This window comes from Gigantopelta aegis, chromosome 10, assembly GCF_016097555.1.
Source record: "Gigantopelta aegis isolate Gae_Host chromosome 10, Gae_host_genome, whole genome shotgun sequence".
NCBI lineage: Eukaryota > Metazoa > Mollusca > Gastropoda > Neomphalida > Peltospiridae > Gigantopelta > Gigantopelta aegis.
Window position 1 is genome coordinate 66,908,200 of NC_054708.1, and position 25,396 is coordinate 66,933,595.

Below are 25,396 nucleotides of genomic sequence, written 5' to 3' on the forward strand. Positions count from 1 at the left end.
TTTAGAAGTCAGAACCAAGTATAACCGACCTATCACTTCGTATGCCAACAAGTAAGCCGACTACGCTTAACGTGTTAGTTACACTTCCTGTCACCACCAATTAATAAAATGATGTGGTTTTTGTTTGTTTATTTGCCTATTTCAAGTCAAATAAAATACAAGGAAAAAAAATAGCGTATAAAAATCGCGATATGCAAAACTGTACCACGGTTCGTATCGAGCTGATCAATTATCGCGGTATACCGGTTTATCGTTGCAGCACTACTAGCTGTATATTGTCTCAAGAAAATATATATGAAGCAGATACATGTATTTCTTGTAAAACCAAAATTAATCGTACTGGCCCAGATGGCAAATTAGATTATTGGTAAAGAGTCGAGTCGGGTAATTCTTTACGGTCGGAACCGGCGACGTGGTAGGCTATCTGTCTACAGGCTTGTAGGTACTGGGTTCGAATCCCAGTCGAGGCATGGGATTTTTAATCCAGATACCGACTCATAACTGGTTCATAACTGGTTCAACAAAGGCCATGGTTTGTGCTATCCTGTCCGTGGGAAGTGCAAATAAAAGATCCCTTGCTGCTAATCGGAAGAGTAGCCCATGTAGTGGCGACAGTGGGTTTCCTCTCAAAATCTGTGTGGTCCTTAACCATATGTCTGACGCCATATAACCATAAATAAAATATGTTGAGTGTGTCGTTAAATAAAACATTTTTTTCTTTTTTTTACTGTCGGCTAACTCTGTACACCCAAATAAAACATGTTATACATTCTACTACTTTGTGTTTTAATTACCCATAATATTGTTATGTCATCTTAAAATAATTTCAGGGGCATTTCCAGCTATTTATATCCATATTTACGATTAGCTGGAAGTGTTGCACACTGATTGGCTGAGAGTTCTTCCTGCGACACAGCTAAACAACCCACCCTTGATGAGAAAGGCATCAACTGTTAATATCCACTACATCAGTTAGTATGTGTATAGTCCAAACAGACGTAGAAAGTGTGGCTCTTTTTACGTCAAAAAATGGTTACATTACCCTGTAATAGCTGGTATTAAAAACTTGTGGCACCATGTTTCAAGCGTCCGACGCCATATAACCGTAAATAAAATGTGTTGAGTGTGTCGTTAAATAACACATTTCCATATTTCAACTGATTCTCAATCAAAATAGTGCAACAAATGGACACACAAACCAAAAAAGTAATATCAACAATACTCTAAATCCTGATTGAAGTACTTGCGTCATTATTAACAAAATCAATCTTCCAACGACAACCTTTAAAAAGTTCCCCGCCATTTCAAATTTGCTAAATAGAGGGAAGCAACTAGTATGTGTAATACTTTTATCCTGAATAAATCATGAATATCGGGTATTATGATTTTAAACATTAATTAATAATATTTTTGAAGTTAATAAATGTTAAACATGTTCAATTGCCATAAAAAAAAACTAATTTTACACATAAAAAGTGTACAGAATTAGCCTGCATTATTTTGAGATGCATTCACAGCTCTGGCAAATTTCGTACACACACCCCAGGGGCATTGAAAGCCCTGAAAGGTTTTTTTCTTTTCCTATGGCACTCGCATAGTATAGATCTCATCATAAATGTTGCTTCGGCCATACCAACTTTTAATTGCTTCCGACACTCCTGCACCTAGAAACCAAAATTATGCACACATAGGTGAATACTGAATAGCCCACCTGTCAATGCGTATGACATTACCCGCTTCTAATATCAAACTGTAAACCATTCGTAAACATTTTACACTTCATAAAAGGGAGATCACTCAGTTTTAGTATTGTTCTGGCATACCATCTGTCTAGAGAGTGCTGTACAGGAACTTCCATCCAAACCTGTACAGAATTGCCCAACTTGACTCTACCACGTCAATTTTTATTTTAATTGGATTCCAGACATGAGAAAAGTTGACCCCATGATTAATGCATATCCACATACAAGTCAAAACGTACCCAAACGATAATGTACCCACTTTTTGGTCAAAACATTCTTACTTCGGTCAAAAAGTACCCTAGTCCGAGTGCTCTAACCATGAAGAGATCAATCAATATCAGTTTTGCGCAATCTCTACCTACCAAACTGTAGTCAAAGATTCCCACTCAAATACAACAATGCAATGTTTGATGTTAAATACCTTTACAGTGATAATTTTCAAGTTCCCAGGTAAAAAACATTTCACATTATAATCACAAATACACACACTACATTTAACCATAACATTATTGAAAAGGGGTGCTGTCAGATTTCTTTCTGTAGTGTGTGTATTAGTGGTTAATATGTGAAATTTTTTACAAAAAAAACCCACACCTTACAGGTGACGACAATGATAAACTATTGATTGTTTTAATGTGGACTTATTCAAACTATTTATTTTTATTTGCAGGTCAGGACGAGAAGCTAGAACAAGACTTTGTAGGTTGAATATTGTTATTTCAACTTGGGAACAAAAACATTCACCAATAATGGATGATGTGAAATGTAACTATCTTGATATTTTGTAACTGAAAATAAGGAAACCAGACTTTCAATTTTGTTCAACAATCTTAGTTTTAGTTGAGTTTAAGGAATATGGAAAATAGACCTTCAAAGAAAAAACACAAAAGACATAACAATTATGAGGAGCAGTTACTTGGTGAGGAAATACCTCCCAGAAGTGATACAGAAAATGATAATAAACATAAGAAAAAACACAAAAGAAATAAACATGATGAGGAGCAGTTACTTGGTGAGGAGATGTCTTTCAGAAGTGATACAGAAAATAAAAATAAACATAAGAAAAAACACAAAAGAAATAAACATGATGAGGAGCAGTTACTTGGTGAGGAGATGTCTTTCAGAAGTGATACAGAAAATGAAAATAAACATAAGAAAAAACACAAAAGAAATAAACATGATGAGGAGCAGTTACTTGGTGAAGAGATGTCTTTCAGAAGTGATACAGAAAATGAAAATAAACATAAGAAAAAACACAAAAGAAATAAACATGATGAGGAGCAGTTACTTGGTGAGGAGATGTCTTTCAGAAGTGATACAGAAAATGAAAATAAACATAAGAAAAAACACAAAAGAAATAAACATGATGAGGAGCAGTTACTTGGTGAGGAGATGTCTTTCAGAAGTGATACAGAAAATGAAAATAAACATAAACATAAAAAAGCCAAAAGGAATAAAATAATGAAAGAAACAGATTCAGAATGGATAGAAGAGTGTTCAGGTCCATCTAACTCTTGTCAAAGAATCACTACTCTAGAGATGCCATTATCAAGTTCTATTTTAGAAGATGAAAATAAACACAAACATAAAAAAAGGAAGAAGAAGAAAATATTAGAAGAAACTGATTCAGAACAGATAGATACTGATTCAGAATGGATAGAAGAGTGTTCAGATCCATCTAACTCTTGTCAAAGAATCACTACTCTAGAGATGCCATTATCAAGTTCTATTTTAGAAAACGAAAATAAACACAAACATAAAAAAAGGAAGAAGAAGAAGAAAATATTGGTAGAAACAGAATCAGAACACTTAGAAAAGTGTCAAAGAATCACTACTCTGGAGATGCCATCATCGAATTCTGTTTCAGAAGGTAAAAATAAACATAAGAAAAAGAAGAAAATATTGGTAGAAACAGAATCAGAACACTTAGAAGAGTGTCAAAGAATCACTACTCTGGAGATGCCATCATCGAATTCTGTTTCAGAAGGTAAAAATAAACATAAAAAAAAGAAGAAAATATTGGTGAAAACGGACTTGAGCTCTGAACAGATAGAGGAGTATTTTGACTCGTGTGCAAGAAAAGCTATTCGAGAGAGGTCCATTTCAGAAGACACTCCGGTGCTTAACATAAAACAAGAGGTGACTGACAAAACAACTGTTCCCAGAACTGAACCTCATTCTACATTCATTCCACTCAAAGTTTCTGATGCTATTTCAGATATTATTCATGGTAGCAGCAGGGTGACCGTCACGCAGGAAAGAAGTAGTGAATTTCTCCTCAACAACTTTGGTGAGTTTCATCAGGTTGATATACTGTCCTGTATCAATAAAAATGAAATAAAATTATACGATGTAATCTTCGGTTATATAATTATATATGCAATGCTTTTTGGATGATCCATCCACCATACATTTCCATTTTCATTCAATTTCTTGTACTCTGAATTTTATTCCCATTGGTATAAAACATAAACCTACTCTTGCCAAGTATATACAGTCAAACCTGTATATAACGGCCACCCAAGGGACCTGACAAAAGTGGCCGTTATAGACAGGTGACCCTTATATACAGGTTCAAAATTGGAACCCATATATTAAAACATATCACAACTATCGCATTTTAAACCATTCCTACACTAACTTGTTTATGTCATCATTGCCTGTTGCTGGCTTCTGCCTTTTTCTTTCGGCTGAAACATTATTGTCAAAATCGGCCAGAATATCAGCTTTCCTTTTTAAAATAGAATTAATCTGAGAACGTCCTATACCAAGATGATCGGCGATCTTTCACGCACTTAAATTGCCTTTCTCAGATTTGTTAATAACGTCGATTCTCTGTTCTAATGTTAAAGCAATACGATTTTACGCTTGCATTTTGCATGCAAATGTATTCGTTAATACATTTCGTAAACACAGTTAATACATTTCCTAAACACCGACATTGACTTGCAGAAGATAGTTTGTTTAATTGATGGTTATTACCCATGTGGCATGTGTAACTCATTTGTTTGTTTCATGTCACAGCTAATCTGTCAGTGGAGTGTGACCGTTGATTACAGCTGAATAAGATCATGAGTCATTAAATAATCCTAACACGGGGCATCTTTAATTACCACCACCTTCAGCAGTTCATGTTTATTTACCAATCATGTCTGGCTAGAAACAATCAGCCACCTAGCATAACACCTCATTTATTTTGTTTCTCGAGACTCAAAAGAGTGACCATACATACAGATGACATTATGTACAGCCAATGGAAAGTCATCTACTGTTCAGTGAGGATGCTGAGACCCAATCGAATTACATCACTAGTAACTGCGTGTCACAGAAGTTATCGAGTGCCCGTTTGTTTTTCAATTACGATCATAAGAGTTACAAAGGAACTTTACTTTGACGGAAAATAAACCCAAAGCTACAGATATGGCCATATAAACACATTTAATTTATAATTTTAAAGATGATTAAAAAATTAAAGACATAACCAGGGTCAAAAAATAAACCAAAAAACATCTTCACGACGATCATCTTGTGACCGTTATAGCAGGTTAAACCTGTGCTTTTGGGTGAAAAATAGTGACTGCTGGCCGTTAAAGACAGGTGACCGTTATGTACAGGTAAAATAAGGAAGGAAATGCATTGGGAGGGTTTATAGTGGCCATTATCTGCAGATGACCGTTATGTACAGGTGATCATTAGGCCAGGTTCGACTGTAGATATATTAACAAAACATTATTAAGAACACTTGTTAAGTGATCAGCATCACGAGACAAACAAAATTAAAAAGACAAACAGACTGTCGGATTGGTGGGCAAGTACTTTCTGCAGCCCTGTATATATTCATTTTTATATTCATTTAAGGTTCAAGCTTTCAGAATTCAGTGTATTTAAGTTGACTTTTATCATATTTAAATTTTATAGGCATACGTCTGCGTCAAGGAAAATGGACACCCAAAGAAGACCGTATTTTAAGAAAGAATTACAAAAAGGCTTTGAAGGTTGGTTTGTCAGAGACAAGATCATAATTGCTCAGCAATTGAGTGAATAAATATCTATATGTATACACTAATACAGGTACTACTTGTACATCGTGAAATACTAATATGATCCTGGTAATTAAGAAAATGGTCATGAAAAAATATATTCTGTGGCCTTGGTATGTATTATCCTGTATGTAGGATGGTGCATATAAATGATTCCTTGTTACTAATAGTAATGGAAATATTTAGCGGGTTTCCTCTCTCAGACTATATGTCAGAATTACCATCCAATAGATGATGATGAATAGATAATGTGCTTTAGTGGTGTCGTAAAACAAAATAAACTTTTACTTTAGAATGACAAAAAGGATATATTTGCTGACCGATGTTTTTTTCTTGTACAGGATATCCCAGAAGACGACCAACAGTACATATTGGTCCTATCAAATGATTTGCCGATCCAGTTGAAAAATCGTATTAGAAAAATGAGAATAGACACCAAGTTTTACAGCACACTTGGTAAGTATTACGTACACAAGTACAAATTATGAGTCCATCAAAGGAATGTCGTGGAATGAGAAATAATAGTGACAGGGTGTAGCTCAGTGGTACAGTTCTGCTCACACGATGAGGTGCAGTGGATCGCAGGATCCACCCTCAGTGGACATGGAGTTCACTTTTCTATTCCAGTCAGTGCCCCATAGGCCATTGGTCTACAGGCTGGTAGGTACTGGGTTTGGATCCCAGTCGAGGCCTAGGATTTTTAATCCAGATACCGACTCCAAACCCTGAGTGAGTGCTCCGCAAGGCTCAATTGGTAGGTGTAAACCACTTGCACTGACCAGTGAGCCATAACTGGTTCAACAAAGGCCATGGTTTGTGCTATCCTGCCTGTGGGAAGCGCAAATAAAAGATTTCTTGCTGCCTGTCATAAAAGAGTAGCCTATGTAGCCTCTAAAAAAACAGTGTCAGAATGACCATATGTTTGACATCCAATAGCCGATGATAAGATAAAAAATCAATGTGCTCGAGTGGCATTGTTAAATAAAACAAACTACTTTTTTTTTAATGTACTGAGGTGTTAAACAAACAGTCTGTTCCTTTACTTTACAAGTCATAACACTGTACTGCAGTGTTTCTCAACTAGTGTGTTGTGATATAGGGCCATTTCATATTACTCACATACACCACGTAGCCAGAGAAGCGGAGAGACACGGGGGCCATGGTCCTCCCAATCACACCTCATTATTTTACTTTACACGTTTTGTATTCGCCTTTCGCCCTATAACACAACTTGCAGTTTGGGATGTTCCACACATACCTCAGTATAAAATCCTGGCTATTATACACCCTGTCTATGATGGGTTGTAAATTATGGTATGGCATTGTCCGCCCATCCATCCATATGTACATCCATCTGTTAACATTTTCCTGTCCGGACCATATCTTGCATACATATGTATACAGGATCATCAAACCTCACATGTAGGAACAACTTGGGATGGCGGTGTGTCGCATACTATTATTAGTTCACTGTGACCTACTTTTCACAGTCTACTGCACATAACAGTAAATCCTTGTCCAGACCATATCTTGCATACAGATGCATACAGGACCATCAAACCTCACATTTAGGAACAACCTGGGATGGCGGGGTGTCACATACTATTACAAGGTCACTGTGACCTACTTTTCATAATCTGCTGCACATAAAAGTAAATCCTTGTCCAGACCATGTCTTGCATACAGATGCATACAGGACCATCAAACCTCACATGTAGCAACAACTTGGGATGGTGGTGTGTCACATACAGTTACTAGGTCTCTGTGATACAAATAAATCAAATAATTTCTCTATATTCTGAACATCATATGGTTTTCCATCAAACTTCTGACGGGCGTATCATGTACCTCCTCGGTACTCTTGTTATCTGGAACCCTCCATGCTAATGATTTTAACTGATTCAAAACTTGGGTAATTTAGATCATTATTTCTGGGCACAGTGCTGTACATATAGAATGTATGGTTTTCTTCTCTATAATCTTCAGACGTCTTAAAGTTATTTGCAATACTAGTATGTTGATTGTTCCAGATGGAATAAAAAGAAGACCTATACCACTCTGTCTTGTGCACATACCTCAGCTATTTGAGTTGTCTGTACGGGACAGCGGTACAGTTAGCAATTAGTGGTTAGTGAGAGAGAAGGAAATGTTTTATTTAACGATGCACTCAACACATTTTATTTACGGTTATATGGCGTCGGACATATGGTTATGGACCACACAGATATTGAGATAGGAAACCTGCTGTCACCACTTCATGGGCTACTCTTTTCAATTAGCAGCAAGGGTTCTTTTATATGCACCATCCCACAGACAGGATAACACATACCACAGCCTTTGATATACCAGTTGCTGGAGCGAGAAATAGCCCAATGAGCCAATCGACTAGGATTGATCCCAGACAGACCGCACATTTTGCGAACGCTTTTCCACTGGGCTATGTCCGGCCCCTTAGTGAGAGAGACGTTGGTGTAATAGCTTTACGTTGTATTGATTTATTAAGACTCAAGGGGCGGGATTTAGCTGAGTCAGTTGAGTGTTGTCTTGAGGTGTTTGTGTCTCAGGATTGAACCACCTTAGTGGATCCATTAAAATCATTGTGGGGGTTTTCTCGTTCCAACCCGTGCACCACAACTGGTCAAAGGCTGTGGTATGTGCTATCCTGTCTGTGGGATGGTGCATATACAAGACCCCTTTCTGTATCAGGAACAATCTAACGGGTTTCCTCTGATGACTGCGTGTCACAGTTACCAAATGTTTGACATATCCACAAGCCAATGATTAATTAATCAATGTGCTCTAGTGGTGTCGTTAAAGAAAACAACTTTATTAAAACACACAGGGAGGCTAATATTGGGATGCAGACATACATGTACCACCTACAACCATCAGCCTTAAAGGGACATTCCTAAGTTTGCTGAAATTTTAAAGATGTTATCGACTAACAGAGACTTTTTAACGATTGTAATTACATATCAAATATATTTTTCTGTATAACATATTAGTGGCTGTATATTAAATATGTTTCTGATCGTTCTAATATTTGTACTAGGTTAAATTTCATTTTATTTCCTAAAATATGTTTTTTTCTTACTTATGAAATTACTTGAAGACAAACTCCAGTTTGGGCTTCTTACAATATTTAAGATGACCAGAAACACATTGAATATACAGACACTGATATTCTAAACAAGTTAAAATATTTAATATGTAAGTTTAATTGTAGAAATATTTTATTAGTCAGAAACATCTTACAATGCATCAAACTCAGGAATGTCCCTTTAAGGCCAATTACCTAGGCACTATGCTATTGAGGCCAGTGATGTGATATTGTTTTTACTGCATATTTCAACTTTTTGTTTTATTGCAAGTACGGTTTAATGTTTATGTTATTAGTTATTTTTCTCAGTATTTATACATGTAGCAGAACCAAAAGGTAAATGGTTTTGTAAAAATAATTTACTTAAACTTTTTATTAAAAAAAATCTTTGAAAAAAATATTGAATACTTTTAGGTGTTATTTTTATTTTCTTGGCAGTCAATAATGTAAAGAAAAACTTGATAAATAATTTGATTTGTCAAAAGTATATACAGTGGACTCTGTACAAACCGGCATCGATTGGGACCAACAAAATATGCCGGTTTAGACAGAGTGCCGGTTTATAAATATTTCATTCAGTTATGGTTCTTGCCATAATTATCAAAATCGTAAATTACCAACGTAAATAAAATGTCATTATCCACAACAACCTGACTAACAGTAACAGGAATAGCCGAGACCTACGTTTTCAACCAATGAAATTAAAGATCGACAGTAGCAATCGAGATCAGGCATGGCTGGGACAGAAGTTCGGACCAGACTTGAATTGTAAAAATTACCAAAACAAAACAATAAAAATAATAATAAACACACACAAACTGAATAAACACAATTTTATTTTATTGATTAAAATCACATGAAATGGAATTACAAACTTGATAAAAACAATATCATTTTCATAATTAAAATCACATAATAATTAGAATTTGAGTTCATTGTTTATTATGAATGTCACAGTCTATCGAGTGTCAGCTGAGAAAAAGTCTGTAACTGTTGATTGTGACAGTTAAAGATATCCTTCATCTCGTAATCTCCAAGAATGGTTGGTAGGCGTGTCTTAAAGTCATCCATAATATCAAGATTGACACCTGCACACTCCCCGCTAACTTTTAACTGTTTTATGTTGAACCAAATTTTCCATGACGTCAGCCAGCCATCGGATGCTTTGAAGTCAGGTACTCCTAGCTGTTCGGCGAACTGAAGGGCTTTTTCTTTTAAAATCGGACCGGAAATTGGCAGTGTTTTGGATCTTGCCTGCTTAAACCACTGATGCATTAATCCATTTAGATTTTCGAACTTTCCGCTGGATATTCGTTTTCTCTCTGCCGAAATGTTGCTTTCATACAATTGCCGGTAATGATCACCACGTTTTAGAATGTCAGATACTGTCTGTCTTCCTATCTTAAATTTCACTGCTAAATCCTTCTGTTTACATAGTGGATTCGATGAAAACTCTTCTATTAATTTAACTTTAGTCTGCAGTGAAAGTTCCGTGTGTTGCCGTTTTCTAGGTCGCCCTGCCATTACTAATTAAATAAGACACGGCAAAACATGCGCCATACGTATTTATGCAGACTGCTTGACACTAAGTCGATATGAGTGAATTCATTTAGGTTTCAACACACACTAATACTAATCCAGTTGATCTAGCTGCATATTGTAATTACAAGAAGTGTGGATCATTGTTTATTAAACGTTCAAAGAAGCGCGATTATGTCATCTCACTCAGTTACAGTCGGTAGCCTAATTACTTGCAAATTGTTGTCTTTGTTTAACAATTGACCAAAGGCAGACCGAACTTGCAAAATTGTGTGCCAGTATAGACAGAGCTAATTACTATGTAAATCATTCTTTTGTTCTGGAATTTGCATCCGTAATCCGATGTACACAGCTTCCGGATTAGCCAGAGTTTTGTTCCTAATAGATTAACGGTAGCTGGACGGGACTTTGATATCATGCCTGTTTACACAGAAATCCGGATTACTCAAATGCCGGTTTGTACAGAGTCCACTGTACATAGTTTCCTGAATTACACATTTGTTGACATTTTGGTGTGTGCCTAAAAAAGAAATCTGCTAGATTAGTACACAAACATGTTCATTAAATACACATTGTACCATCATCTGTCTGTTAAATAAAGAAAGGAATTATTGACTACATATAAACTGAGATATACATTTTTAGTTAGGCATTTTCTATGATATCATTTCAGGCCGCAGATTGAACAGATTGCCAATATCATGTTCGAAACGTGCCAAACACCTTTTTCATGAGTGTACGGTTAAAGGAGTGTGAGTATTTATACATACATGTGTATGTGATCTCAATCCATACATTTGTAATGACTTTGGTTAAAGTCATCTCGTTTGTGTAGAGAGTCAAATGTCTAATGACCGCACACGCATGTTTATGGCATTGCAATGGTGTTACGATATCAGACTCGTTCAGGATCATAAGTTTATAAAGCATGGAGCCAAAAACTGCTCAAACTTCTATCTGTGTTTTTAAAGTTATATAAGCATCTATATTATATTATCCAGCCAATGCACCACGACTGGTATATCAAAGACCATGGTATGTGCTGTCCTGTCTGGGATAGTGTATATAAAAAATCCCTTGCTACTAATGGAAAAATGTGCTCTAGTGATGTCATTAAAAGGGACATTCCTGAGTTTGCTGCAATTTGTAAGATGTTATCGACTAACAGAGACTTTTTAACGATTGTAATTAAATATCAAATATATTTTTCTGCATACAATATTAGTGGCTGTATATTAAACATGTTTCTGATCGTTCTTATATTTGTACTATGTTAAATTTCAATTTATTTCCTAAAATATATTTTTCGTATGTACAAAATTATTTGAAGACAAAATCTAGTTTGGGCTTGTTACAAATATTAAGACGACCAGAAACACATTGAATATACAGACACTGATATTCTAAACAAGAAAATTTATTTAATATGTAAGTTTAATCATAGAAATATTTTATTAGTCGGAAACATCTTACACTGCAAGCAAACTCAGGAATGTCCCTTTAAACAGAACAAACTTTAACTATATTATATTATAATGCCACATGCATGGGAGATCACTGTGCAGTACCATAAATTTCACACAGTGTCCTTTCCAATGAGTATACAAACAATAATATGTATGCATGGACATTTTTAAGTTCCTAAATTGTTGAACATTTCTGGGTGGTATATAATAAATATGTATTGCAAATATTGGTGTTGGATGTTTAGTCCATGAGCCAGACCGAATCTGACTACCAAAAAGGTGACCAGATCCAACAGTGATTTTTGGTTAGTCTGGTACCTGAGGGGTCCAAGAAACTGTGATGGACTTTTTGGAAGTGTAGCTTAGTGGCCGTATGGTGGCCATCTTTAAAGATGGCCACCAGTTTGGGACTAAAATATGATACTTCATAAAAGTGACTTTGGAGCTCTAACCACATGGCCTACAGACATGGGGTTTGGAGTATTTTGTTCATCTTTGGATTACGCATCTTATGATGTATATATAGTGTACTTTAATTACTATTGTCTGTTCCAAATTTAAGAAATAATGTAAAACATTTGTGTTTTCTTCCACATTTTTCTAGTAAAATTTATCACTATTCTCTATCTATACATGTTATGATCAAATTTCCACCGAGGTCATCTAGATGTATTCATATGCCATCTATAACCACCATTACATGGTCTTGTTTGACCATTTTTGTACTCTGGTGACGTGTTTTACTATAGATACCTAATTTTCGTTTTCGGTTCTTTTGGGGTAGGGGTAGTATCAGATCTTTAATAAGCTGCCTTTTTACCACGTTCTGTAGCCGTGTCAGTTCCTTTTTGTGCGTAAATCCTGATCTGCATTCACGATGATACAGTACATTGGGTACAACATTTAGATTGTCAGTCGACAGTTTTATGATAGGTTCAAAATGTCGTATCTCTGCAGCATCACAAAGCATTTTCCAAGATTCCAGATCTCTTGGCCTCACCAGTTGATCAGGTGGAGAGTTCTTTCCACAGATTATGCAGGGTTCAAGTTTGGGGCGTTTCTGTCGGGGCTATGCCATGGCTTCACATCTGAAATAAACAGCGTTTATCAGAATCGGAATCAGACAAGTGGCAATACCTAGTGGGCATTGGAGGTAATAGAAATCACAGAGCATAGTCCTAGTGACTCCACGGACGTGCAGTTCAGGTTACACCTATAAAATGAATGTAGATGGCGCCTTGGATGAGCGGCTCTATATACCTACAATAGCCAGGTTACACATGTGAAATATAGAGGGTCTTACTAGAATTTCGTTTACCACGAAATTCCAGTTGTTGCCACTTCCGCTACCTGGGACATAATCACTTTAATGTTGTGAAACACATCGGGGACAATGTATGGAATATTTATGAAAATACCTAGCCTTTTAATCTAGGGCTACATTGACAATCATTGCAGTGTTTATTTACATCGCCACAATGGGGCTACATCCATCCATCCACAGTATAGAGTATCAATAGAAACTGGCCTACAGCATACAGGTGTGCAATGTACATGCAATGGCTATGCATTGCAGAGGTGACCTACATAAAATAGCCCTCACAAAGTATGCACAAGTGGGATTAACGTATATCATAAGTCAGTATTCACCATCTCTGTAGGCCTACTGGAAGTTTTAGGCCTTCATGATAACAATAATTTGAGCTAGATCAAAGTAACATTTTGACACATGCACATGTCTGTAGTTCCTGGCATCCATGATGAAAGTGAACGTAGTATTTGTTGTGGTTGTTTTTTGTTATAGCCAATTCTGTAGGGCCCGTGTATAATGAATCATGGTAGGCCTAACTCTGCAAGTGATTGGTACTGTGGTTGGCCAACATGTATGTTTTGGTAGATTATTTAAAACGACTAAACCATCGGAACCTATAGGCCTATGAACAGACTATAATGGTTGAAGTGGTGTAAAATTATAAATATATGAATACAAAATGTATTTTGATATCAAATTAGCCTAACTTCATGTCCCCAAGTCATCTTTATGATTCCTTATAGCAGCTTATTAAAGATCTGATACTACCCCTACCCCAAAAGAGCCGAAAACGAAAATTAGGTATCTATAGTAAAACGCGTCAAACAAGACCATGTAATGGTGGTTATGGATGACATATGAATACATCGAGATGACCTAGGTGGAAATTTGACCATAACATGTATAGATAGAGAATGGTGATACATTTTACTAGAAAAATGTGGAAAAACCCTCACATTTTTTTACATTATTTCTTAAATTTGGAACAGACAGTAGTAATTAAGGTACACTATATATATACTACTCAAAAGAATTTAAGGGTCAGACGATATTTTCGACATTATTTTCTGAATGTCAATTATATTAGCTAGACCATAATGTCACGCATGGTATTGTTCCATTTTGACGAAAGTGGGTCTAAGCAACCCATAAATGAATTAAAATCCACTGTCATTGACACTGTCGACTAGTTCTAATGGCGAAAACATGCTTACATTTGCACGTAAATTAGAGCGAAAGCGAAAGGTCTGCTAAGTGCCCATAACTTGCTTTTTCACAAAGCGCTTCATTTGCACGCTTTGCACGTGTATTCCATGTTCCCAATGCTGAATTTCTGTATAATTGGAGCTTGCGTTCGTGTACGGTGCACACTCCAAATTCGACAATGGTACGACTTCAACTGACTATCGAAGATCGAGGAAGGGCTATTGCTTGGCTCCAGGATGGCAATATGCAAAGAAATGTTGCTCTGAGACTTGGTGTCAGTCAGAGTGTCGTTGGCCGACTGTGGCAACGGTACCAAGCAACGAATTCTGTTCGAAATCGTCCACGTTCAGGAAGACCCCGAAGCACTACAAATAGAGAGGACCGCTACATCACCAATATGGCTTTACTTCAACGCACAACCACTGCACGGCGATTACGTGACAATCTGCGGACTGCGACTGGAACTCGAGTGTCTGATCAAACCATACGCAATCGTTTGAGAGCCAATAATCTACGCTACCGTCGCCAGGCTGTTCGACCACCACTCCTACCACGTCACAGAACGGCCAGACGTCACTGGTGCATACTTCATCTGCGGTGGCAACGTGTTCAGTGTGGTCAAGTGATGTTCACTGATGAGTCCAGGTTTAGTCTCCAGTTCAACGACGGTCGGGTTGTGTCTACAGACGTCCTGGGGAGCGCTTTGCTGACGTTAACGTTAGATGTCACCGGTTCGGTGGTGGCAGCGTCATGGTGTGGGGCGACATCTCTATCCACCACAGGACCCCCCTCTATGTGGTGGATGGCAATCTGAATGGAATCCGCTATCTGAATGAGATTATCCGGCCGTTGTTTCTCCCAGGCCTTCAGCAGATTGGCGGGGGGGCAGTTCTGCAGGATGACAATGCCAGACCCCACCGCGCCAGGGTGGTAACGGACTTTCTCAGACAACAAGGTATCGCCAGGATGGATTGGCCAGCATATTCGCCTGACTTGGCCCCAATAGAGTACGCCTGGGACGAAATAGGCAGGAGAGTTCGGGATAACCATGCCCCTCTGGCCAACCTTCATGATCTGGGTCAACTTCTTATGGCAGAGAGGCAGGCCATTCCCCAAGAGTTCTTCAGACGTCTGATCAACAGCATGAGGCAACGATGTGTCGAGTGTATTCGCGCCAGGGGTGGATTCACACACTATTAAACGAATGTTCTAATGTGTAAAATCCATGTTTGACAACCTTCAATTTTGACAGCATGTCATGTGACTTTCTTGTATACAGTGACGTTTATTTGTGGGGGTTTTTAAATATGGAACAATAAAAAAAAAAAATTGGTGTAGTTTACATCATCAATCTAATACACTCTGAAACTTATTTGGTTATAAATTTTTGACCCTTTAATTCTTTTGAGTAGTATATAATAACAGTTTTTAGTCTCTGGATACATGAACATGACCATGAACATTTCTGGAAGTAATGACCAAAACCAAAGTTTACATCATCAATCTAATACACTCTGAAACTTATTTGGTTATACATTTTTGACCCTTAAATTCTTTTGAGTAGTATACATCGTAAGATGCGTATTCCAAAGATGAACAAAATACTCCAAACCCCATGTCTGTAGGTCATGTGGTTAGAGCTCCAAAGTCACTTTTATGAAGTATCATATTTTAGTCCCAAACTGGTGGCCATCTGTAAAGATGGCCGCCATACGGGCACTAAGCTACACTTCCAAAAAGTCCATCAAAGTTTTTTGGACCACTCAGGTACCAGACTAACCAAAAATCACTTGAATCTGGTCACCTTTTTGGTAGTCAATATAAAAAAACCAGGGTCTGACTCATGGACTAGTTGTCTTGGGCAAGAACAGTCAGATGTGAATTATCTCATTGTAATATCATTTTGTATGGTCTTTATTCCCTCTGATTTTAGATTTTCTGATGCCGAGAAAAATGAATTGGATAGACTGGTGTTGGTACATGGTCACAACTGGAAGGTGATAGGAAAGATCATGGGACGATCAGTAAATTCTGTGACATCCTATTTCCACAAACATAAACCTAAAGGAGGTGAAATGAACACTCTTTACTTCATTTAATATTGCTTTAGAAGAAACTTGTCACCTGTATGTCATTCATTCAGTTATTTCCATGCTTATATCCAATTAAGGTTGAAGCACGCTGTCCTAGGCACACACAGCAGCTATATGGGCTGTCTGTCCAGGACAGAGGGTTAGTGGTTAGTGAGAGGGAAGTCGGTGTAGTGGCCTTACACCTACATTGAACTCGCTCCGGGAGGTGAACCCAGTACCTTCTAGCCTTAATCATCAAGGCTGGTACCTGTATTTTGTATTAGGTTTCCATTCATATAGTCTGAAGCAAGTGGAGATCAGTAGACTATGACGTGGTTGGGGCATTTCTTATTTCCCTTTAAAGGAATGCTCGCGCAAGGCTATTGGACTGGTATGCATATTCAACAATATATAATGCACATTATTGCTTAATATCAACAAATATATTACTATGTTTAATTAATAAGATGGTTAAATGTGACGGCTATTATATATAACTGGCGCAGCCATTTTGTTCCATCGCGGTGAATAAGCCTTCTGGTGAGCCAGTGGTTACGTAATACTTAATGCATCACATCAGGAATTAGTGTAGGAACTAAAGAAACAAACATATCTGATTTTTAAGTGATGATAAAACAAACATGCATCTCAATGTTCTGTAATAATATCCCAGTAAGCCAGCAATAAGTACATATTATTTTTCAATACAAAATAAATCACCATTGTCAAAGTGGTCGAAGTAACTATCATGTTTTGTCCATGCAGTAACCTAAGTACTAAAATGATATTCGGAGTGTTTTCTTAGTTAATTGGTCTATTGTGTAGTTGCCTCCACCTGTGATTCCTGATTGGCAGGTGTATGTTTGGCAGGTAACCAGACGAGGTAATTGATTACCGCCGTCTAGACCAAAAAATACGTACAGATATGAACATCACAGGGTATGGTTAAATTTGTTTACACTGTGCATACAGGAGTTAATAAGAGTTGCTGTCATTTCATCCCAAGCTAGACTACCGGATGCGACGAAAACAAAACAAAATGGCTGTCCCCAGTTCGCAGGAATAGTCCCATTTATTTATTAAAACTAAAATTACATGTTTTTCAGTTCTTAAATTGTCAATATATGTTGGTGGTCCAGGTATGCATCTTTCCAACACATACGGCTCATGTTTGAGTTTACTTCCCCTTTAATGGGAGTACATGCATGTATACCAATTACATCCTTGTGCTTATGTTTAGTGCATAATATTTCTCGTTATATATTCAGTGCGATTCAATACCGGTTTAACTGACCAATCAAACTAGCCATTAAAATGCTGTTGATTTAAAATCAGAATTTTTCTGACGGTGGTTGCAGGATATGTTATGGTAACCTGTGTTTACTTTTGTGAACAGGAAAAGGGCCATTTACTCCACTGGAACAGCAACAGCTGGCAGATGCTGTAAGGGATGTCAAGAAAGAGTATGGCATTCCCAATGACCAGCATCAAAACATCCCATGGGCAGAAATTGCTCGCAGGGTCCCCACAAGATCGGTTATGCAATGCAAGGTTCACTGGTTTGTTCATTTTCCTTATAACAGATTTCTTGACAGACCTTTGGCCCAGGAGCGGATTATGCTTTAGGTAAGGGGGGTTTCCGAAACAATATGTAAATGTATATAATGTGAAAAATCATGTTTCCAGTAACACTGAGGGTTAGGGGTAGGTAGGCAAGCTTTTTTTCTCAGTTGTTGTGCGTGAATGAGGGGCACAAGAGGGTACACACATGTGGACATCAATTTAAATCTATGTGGTGGGGTTGGGGTTTTTTTAGTTGATAGGGGGTCCGTGCAACTGGGAAACCCCCCATAATCTGCCTCTGTGGCCCACATATTTAAATAAAGATATTAATGAAATTAAGTTGTAAAATATTTAAGTTTGAAAAAAAATTAAGTTAAATTCATCACTCTTTCATCTTGGAGACAAAATATTGGGGTATAAACGATCATTTGTCAAACTGCTTAACACTAGCTTAAGTTACTTCATTTCTTATTTAATTAAGTTGCAAAAAGAATATTTTGTCTGTTTATGTTTAGCTCTATTAAATGCCGATTCATTTTTGCTTTAAAAAATCCTAAATTTGGAAAAACATGATCAAACATAATTCATCCGTATGCTTCATTTTAAACTTATTTTAAACATTTTTATGTGCCAACTTATTTGTCCTTTTTTGAACATATATGAACTGTACTTACATGACTACATGCATTAATTGATTACCTTGGTGATATTTTGTTGACTACTCACACAAAACTAAATACAAGACTGAATGATACATGATTAACCTTTCCCCTTTTTTTTGGTCTATTTTTATTTGTACTTTTTACAGGTTGCGCAGAATCCTAACGTCTGACCCAAGTAAAAGTGAGAGAGTATTCAGCAAGGTGGCTAAGAAAAAACTACTGGTTGAACTGTGAGTAACACATTGTTTTTAATTTAAAACGTTTGTTATGACCAGTTCCAGTATATAACATTTGTACCGTATTTTCCAGCTTATTACACGCACTGGTGTATAAACCGCACCCTTTGTTTTTAGACCATGTTCTGACCTTTGTTCGTACATAAACCGCACCTTTAAATAAGCCGCAGTTAAAATAAAGCCACAATCTTAATTACAGTTAAATTCAAACAATAAATAATTGTTGATTGTGTTGCTTTCAGTTTCATTTCACCTAATGGGAAAGTCTTGTAAACAAAACACCATTGACAAACCCTGCTATTTTTATGAAAATATGAACAAGAACTTGATAATGCTAATTTCGTAATCTTGCATTAGTTGCAAAGAAAAAAACAACAACATGATAATATTTTATTTGTCCCAGTATGATTACAAAGCGTGAACCCCCCAAAAAGAGGCACAAGTGAAAATTACTAGTAGATCTACTCACTCGATTGCAAAACACGCGTTTCTCTGTAATCTAACTAGTGTGCCGTGTGCAAAAATTACATATTCAAACGAGGTCGGGTCAAGCTGGAGTGGCAGTGAACCGAAACTACGATCGTTTACAGTTTCAACATTATTTTATAACTTTTAAACGACGGCCTTTAATATATATATATATATATATATATATATATATATATATATTTCACGAGAATTATATATGTATAATTACATGTAATATAATGAAATACATTACAACAACGTTATGCTCTGTATAAATTAGCGGGCTAATTAGATTGGAAATGTCGACATTTAATACAAACATTACAGGTACTCCGATTATGTGACTTTAATTTGCCAGATTTGTACTAAACTTAAATTTTGATATATTAATTAAAAACAATACAAACAGGTTAGAAACAGTGGCGTTAAAGATATCAAGAAACTGTTTTGATGTCCTTGTTAAGGTCCGGCTTTTGCAATTAGCCATAAATGGCCATGACGTTGTAATCGTATCATGTGACATTGTTCAGGCTGCCACTGGCTTTTTATCTGCAATATCGAACATGCAATTTGGGTGTGTTTACTACAAAGTATAACAACACTACTTTGTATAATATGAAGAAAGTTACTTCATTTTAGAACATCTGACAAACACATCTGATGCACTACTAACAATAAATGTTATAGAAATGAAACTAAGAAAGTTCGCGGACGAGTCCATTTTTGTGATGTATTGTTTCTAGCCTGACTAGACTATTAATAAAGAGCCATTCCATTGTAATACTTCAGTCCCAGTCATTTGGTATGCTATATTATTATTATTATGAGAACGAAAAAAAAAGTTCTGGTTTATATGTACAGCGGTTACCATAAAATTCATAAATAAAGCACACCGTTATAAAGCACACCTTGCAATTCACAGTACAAAAGTAGCGGCTTATATGCCGAAAAATACGGTACATGTTTGTTTTTAACTATTAAAATAAAATCTAACAAAATGTTTCTATGTAATTGTTTTTGGAAAGATGGAAAGATTTATAAATCTCATAGCGTGTATTTTGAAGGAATGAACGGATAGTCTATGGAATAAAACAAAACTTTAGTCCCATAATGCCTCATTTTGTCTTCTGTGCTCTATTTCTACCAAAAGCACCAACAAAAGCACCCTTGTGAAGGAAATTTTATACAGAATAGTCAGAATGTCTAACTTTTCAAAGGCAAAACGTAGTGATACTGGATTACGAAATATAAACTTTTTGTTGCTTTTATAGAACAAAATGTTTAAAAAGGTATATAACTAACCCTAACCCTAATCCTAAAACTTAACTAATTCTAACAAATATTGTTAGGGGGTGTGGGTGGAAATTATACCTTTGCAGATGGATTGGGGTTTTTTTGCTGGGGGGTGGGGGGCAATCTCTCTCAAATCTCCTAAGCTTGTTCAACAACATATTAATTTTCCAAAATTATGCAAGAGTGTGTTACCTTTAAAAAAAAGCTTTGGTATGAACCATAAATTGGTTATCAAATATACTACTCAAAAGAATTTAAGGGTCAGACGATATTTTCGACATTATTTTCTGAATGTCAATTATATTAGCTAGACCATAATGTCACGCATGGTATTGTTCCATTTTGATGAAAGTGGGTCTAAGCAACCCATACATGAATTAAAATCCACTGTCATTGACACTGTCGACTAGTTATAATGGCGAAAACATGCTTACATTTGCACGTAAATTAGGGCGAAAGCGAAAGGTCTGCTAAGTGTCCATAACTTGCTTTTTCACAAAGCGCTTCATTTGCCCGCTTTGCACGTGTATTCCATGTTCCCAATGCTGACTTTCCGTATAATTGGAGCTTGCGTTCGTGTACAGTGCACACTCCAAATTCGACAATGGTACGACTTCAACTGACTATCGAAGATCGAGGAAGGGCTATTGCTTGGCTTCAGGATGGCAATACACAAAGAAATGTTGCTCTGAGACTTGGTGTCAGTCAGAGTGTCGTTGGCCGACTGTGGCAACGGTACCAAGCAACGAATTCTGTTCGAAATTGTCCACGTTCGGGAAGACCCCGAAGCACTACAAATAGAGAGGACCGCTACACCACCAATATGGCTCTACGTCAACGCACAGCCACTGCACGCCGATTACGTGACAATCTGCGGACTGCGACTGGAACTCGAGTGTCTGATCAAACCATACACAATCGTCTGAGAGCCAATAATCTACGCTGCCGTCGCCAGGCTGTTCGACCACCACTCCTACCACATCACAGAACGGCCAGACGTCACTGGTGCACGCTTCATCTGCGGTGGCAACGTGTTCAGTGTGGTCGAGTGATGTTCACTGATGAGTCCAGGTTTAGTCTCCAGTTCAACGACGGTCGGGTTCGTGTCTACAGACGTCCTGGGCAGCGCTTCGCTGACGTTAACGTTAGACAACGTCACCGGTTCGGTGGAGGCAGCGTCATGGTGTGGGGCGGCATCTCTATCCACCACAGGACCCTCCTCTATGTGGTGGATGGCAATCTGAATGGAATCCGCTATCTGAATGAGATTATCCGGCCGTTGGTTCTCCCAGGCCTTCAGCAGATTGGCGGCGGGGCAGTTCTGCAGGATGACAATGCCAGACCCCACCGCGCCAGGGTGGTAACGGACTTTCTCAGACAACAAGGTATCGCCAGGATGGATTGGCCAGCATATTCGCCTGACTTGGCCCCAATAGAGAACGCCTGGGACGAATTAGGCAGGAGAGTTCGGGATAACCATGCCCCTCCGGCCAACCTTCATGATCTGGGTCAACTTCTTATGGCAGAGAGGCAGGCCATTCCCCAAGAGTTCTTCAGACGTCTGATCAACAGCATGAGGCAACGATGTGTCAAGTGTATTCGTGCCAGGGGTGGATTCACACACTATTAAACGAATGTTCTAATGTGTAAAATCCATGTTTGACAACCTTCAATTTTGACAGCATGTCATGTGACTTTCTTGTATACAGTGACGTTTATTTGTGGTTTTTTGTAAATATGGAACAATAAAAATAAAAATTTGGTGTAGTTTATATCATCAATCTAATACACTCTGAAACTTATTTGGTTATAAATTTTTTACCCTTAAATTCTTTTGAGTAGTATATAATAACAGTTTTTAGTCTCTGGATACATGAACATGACCATGAACATTTCTGGAAGTAATGACCAAAACTTACAGTCAAGTTTTAACCAATTTACGTTTTGATTTTTGCAGTCTTAATTTATTTGATACTCTGTTAGTGTTTATGCTTTATGCTGGAATATGTTAAACATTTGTAAATTTCTACTTTCATTCTTTCATTCAATAACTCCCTAAACTCTATAAATGAGTGTAGCCACCTATATTTAAAATGTTAACTAATATTTAGTTTTGTTACATGGCTGTGATTCAGGTGTATCTACATACCGGGTAGGTATCACTGGTCAATTCATTTAATTCATTATTCTGTGAGGTTTGTTTATTATTTGCATGAAAAAATAAAATGTACACATTGATAAATGTACATCATTAGCTTGTAGTTCTAATTCAGTGTAGGTCTATAATTATTTGTTTTTCAGAATATATAATGCTGAAATCGCTCATGAATATGACATCAATTGGACAAATATTGCAAAGCAAATTAGCAGGTGTGTAAAGTAACTTTGTTTTATTACCATGCTTAGTCATTAGTGTAAACAATTCACACCATTATTGGTACTAACATCCAAATGTACAAAATTCAAACAGAAATTGTTTTTTTTTATACAATTTGCACTCTACATTTCGGCAGCATTCTCGAATGTCAAAAAATTCAGTTATATCAAACCTGCTGAAACTTAATAGTTCCAAAGTTTTTATTTTTGCTTTTTATACAGATATAGTAGCTATGTTAGATTATTCATTAGGCCTGCTTTCCATTAAAGTGATAGTGTGCACATTTCATGTACGAGTTTATCAATGAGTGTACGAGTTTATCAATACAATACATTTACATAGTATCTTTTCCATATACGCGATAGCATGCACAAGATTTTCAGCATGATGAATTTATAACATGAAGGGGTCAGGATTTAGGTCAGTCTGTTGAGGTGCTTGCATCGCAGAATCAAACCACATTGGTGGATCCATTCAACTGATTGGATTTTTTCTCATTCCAACCAGTGCACCACAACTGGTCAAAGGCCGTGGAATGTGCATATAAAAGATCCCTTGATGGATTAAGAAAAATGTAGTGGGTTTCCTCCGATGGCTGTGTCAGAATTACCAAATGTTTGACATCCAATAGCCAATGATTAATAAATGTGCTTTGGTGGTGTTGTTAAACAAAACAAACTTTAACTGTTATAACTTGAAGTATTTACTTTGAGCTTAAAACTAACAAAAGTACACTTCGACGATGTCACATTTGTATAGTAATCTGCTTGCAAAAATGCAGATATGGAAAAACACATTTCCACATACAGAATCACGCTGATGAAAAGCGGGCCTAATGAAGCACAGTTTGCTGATATTAAACATTAAATATTTTAATATTACTAGAATTATTTATTATCTGCTGTGTTTCAGCTGTATTTTTATTAAAAGACTAAAGTGGAAATGTAATTTTTAGCAAGCTGACACCACAGTTTCTTCAATATTACTGGACGAGGATGAAGAAAACCTATGTTCCTGATTACAGTTTCATGTCCTTTGATGGTAAGAATATTGTTCTTCAACATGTTGCCAGGTGAATTAGATTCCACCAGACTGAGTGTACATTATAAACAGAATACGCTTTGCTAATTAACATATCTTTGGGTTGTTTTTTTATTTTCATTCGTGCCTCAATAAATGTAAAAGAAATAAAAAGACAGTCATTAAAATAATTATGTTTTAAATGGTGAAATGATTACAAGAAAAGGTTTATGTCACATATGATCCACTGACGTCAACTGACAGGTAACAACATTTTAAAAAGGTGTAGTGTGACTTATCACTTCCCATTAGGATGTATTATTTTTAATATGTATTAAGATATTTTGAACCATAGTAATAAACCCCTTTAACAATTTGGATCAGAGCCCTTTCCATATAAAAAATTAGTCTAGACTCAAATCTTTAATGACATCATACAATTTGTGTTGTCATGACGATAGTCTTGGACTATCAGTCTTGAGTACTAAACGTTTTATAAGCACCGGGTCTGATTTGTATTGTGGAGGAAGGACAAGGAATGTTTAACATCACTCCAGCATATTTTAAACTGTCTTATTAAGTGTCTAACATATGGTAGTTACGACACTTAGAGCTAGAGGGGAAGCACACCTGGCCCCGTGCTTATAAAACCTTTTGAGTATAGATTCGAGACTAAATTGTATGCGTGTGATGTCTGGACTCTAAAAGTTTTATAAGCACAGGCACAGGCCTCAAATTTGGCAAAAAAAAGGGCATAAACCATTAAATTGTTAAAAAAAGAAAAGAAAAAATGGGAAAAAAAAGTTACCATAGTAATTATAGTTTCTTTTTTGAAGAATAACCTGATAACATGCATTATTTAAATTTTATTTTATCTTTTTTACAGAATTACGTGAATTCCTGTTTAACAAGTTCCATGCATCATCTTCAAAGTGTGTTTGAGAATAAATTGTGTATTTACATATTCATTCAACAGAATGTTTGTCAGTGTGAAAATCAGATAAAAAAACAAATTTTCATATCATCCATGGATTTGAGTGTGAAAATATAAACTGTTACATTGGGCAATACATTGGGCAAATCACATAATGAGAGTATATGTTTTCAAGTTACTATCATCCAGCGAAAAAAATATGTGTAAACCTGTGACTTGATCACGTTTTTACAAATTTTACATTGGGCAAATCACATAATGAGTTTTTCTGACTCTCCTGGACGCTCAAAGCACAACAATTCCAACTGTTCTGTCCTGGTTGTATTACCTCTCCAGATATTGTAAGACTTAGCAAAATTATTGGTT

General features: G+C 36.7%; 1 protein-coding gene across 2 annotated transcripts; it reads left to right on the forward strand.

The window, feature by feature from the left end:
* The first annotated feature begins 2,422 nt into the window (after nt 1–2,422).
* LOC121384481 (transcription termination factor 1-like) lies at nt 2,423–25,117 on the forward strand. Of its 2 annotated transcripts, XM_041514889.1 has the most exons (10): nt 2,423–4,032; nt 5,661–5,737; nt 6,124–6,238; nt 11,095–11,173; nt 16,339–16,475; nt 17,874–18,036; nt 18,849–18,932; nt 23,001–23,069; nt 24,032–24,117; nt 24,983–25,117. In XM_041514889.1, exons 1-10 carry the CDS (start codon nt 2,598–2,600, stop codon nt 25,036–25,038), a joined length of 2,301 nt encoding a protein of 766 aa, XP_041370823.1. In that variant the 5' UTR covers nt 2,423–2,597; the 3' UTR covers nt 25,039–25,117. The 2 variants fall into 2 exon arrangements, 1 of the variants encoding a protein (XP_041370823.1); XR_005959393.1 differs by lacking the exons at nt 24,032–24,117; nt 24,983–25,117 and having other exon boundaries at nt 17,874–18,028.
* Nucleotides 25,118–25,396: the final 279 nt, after the last annotated feature.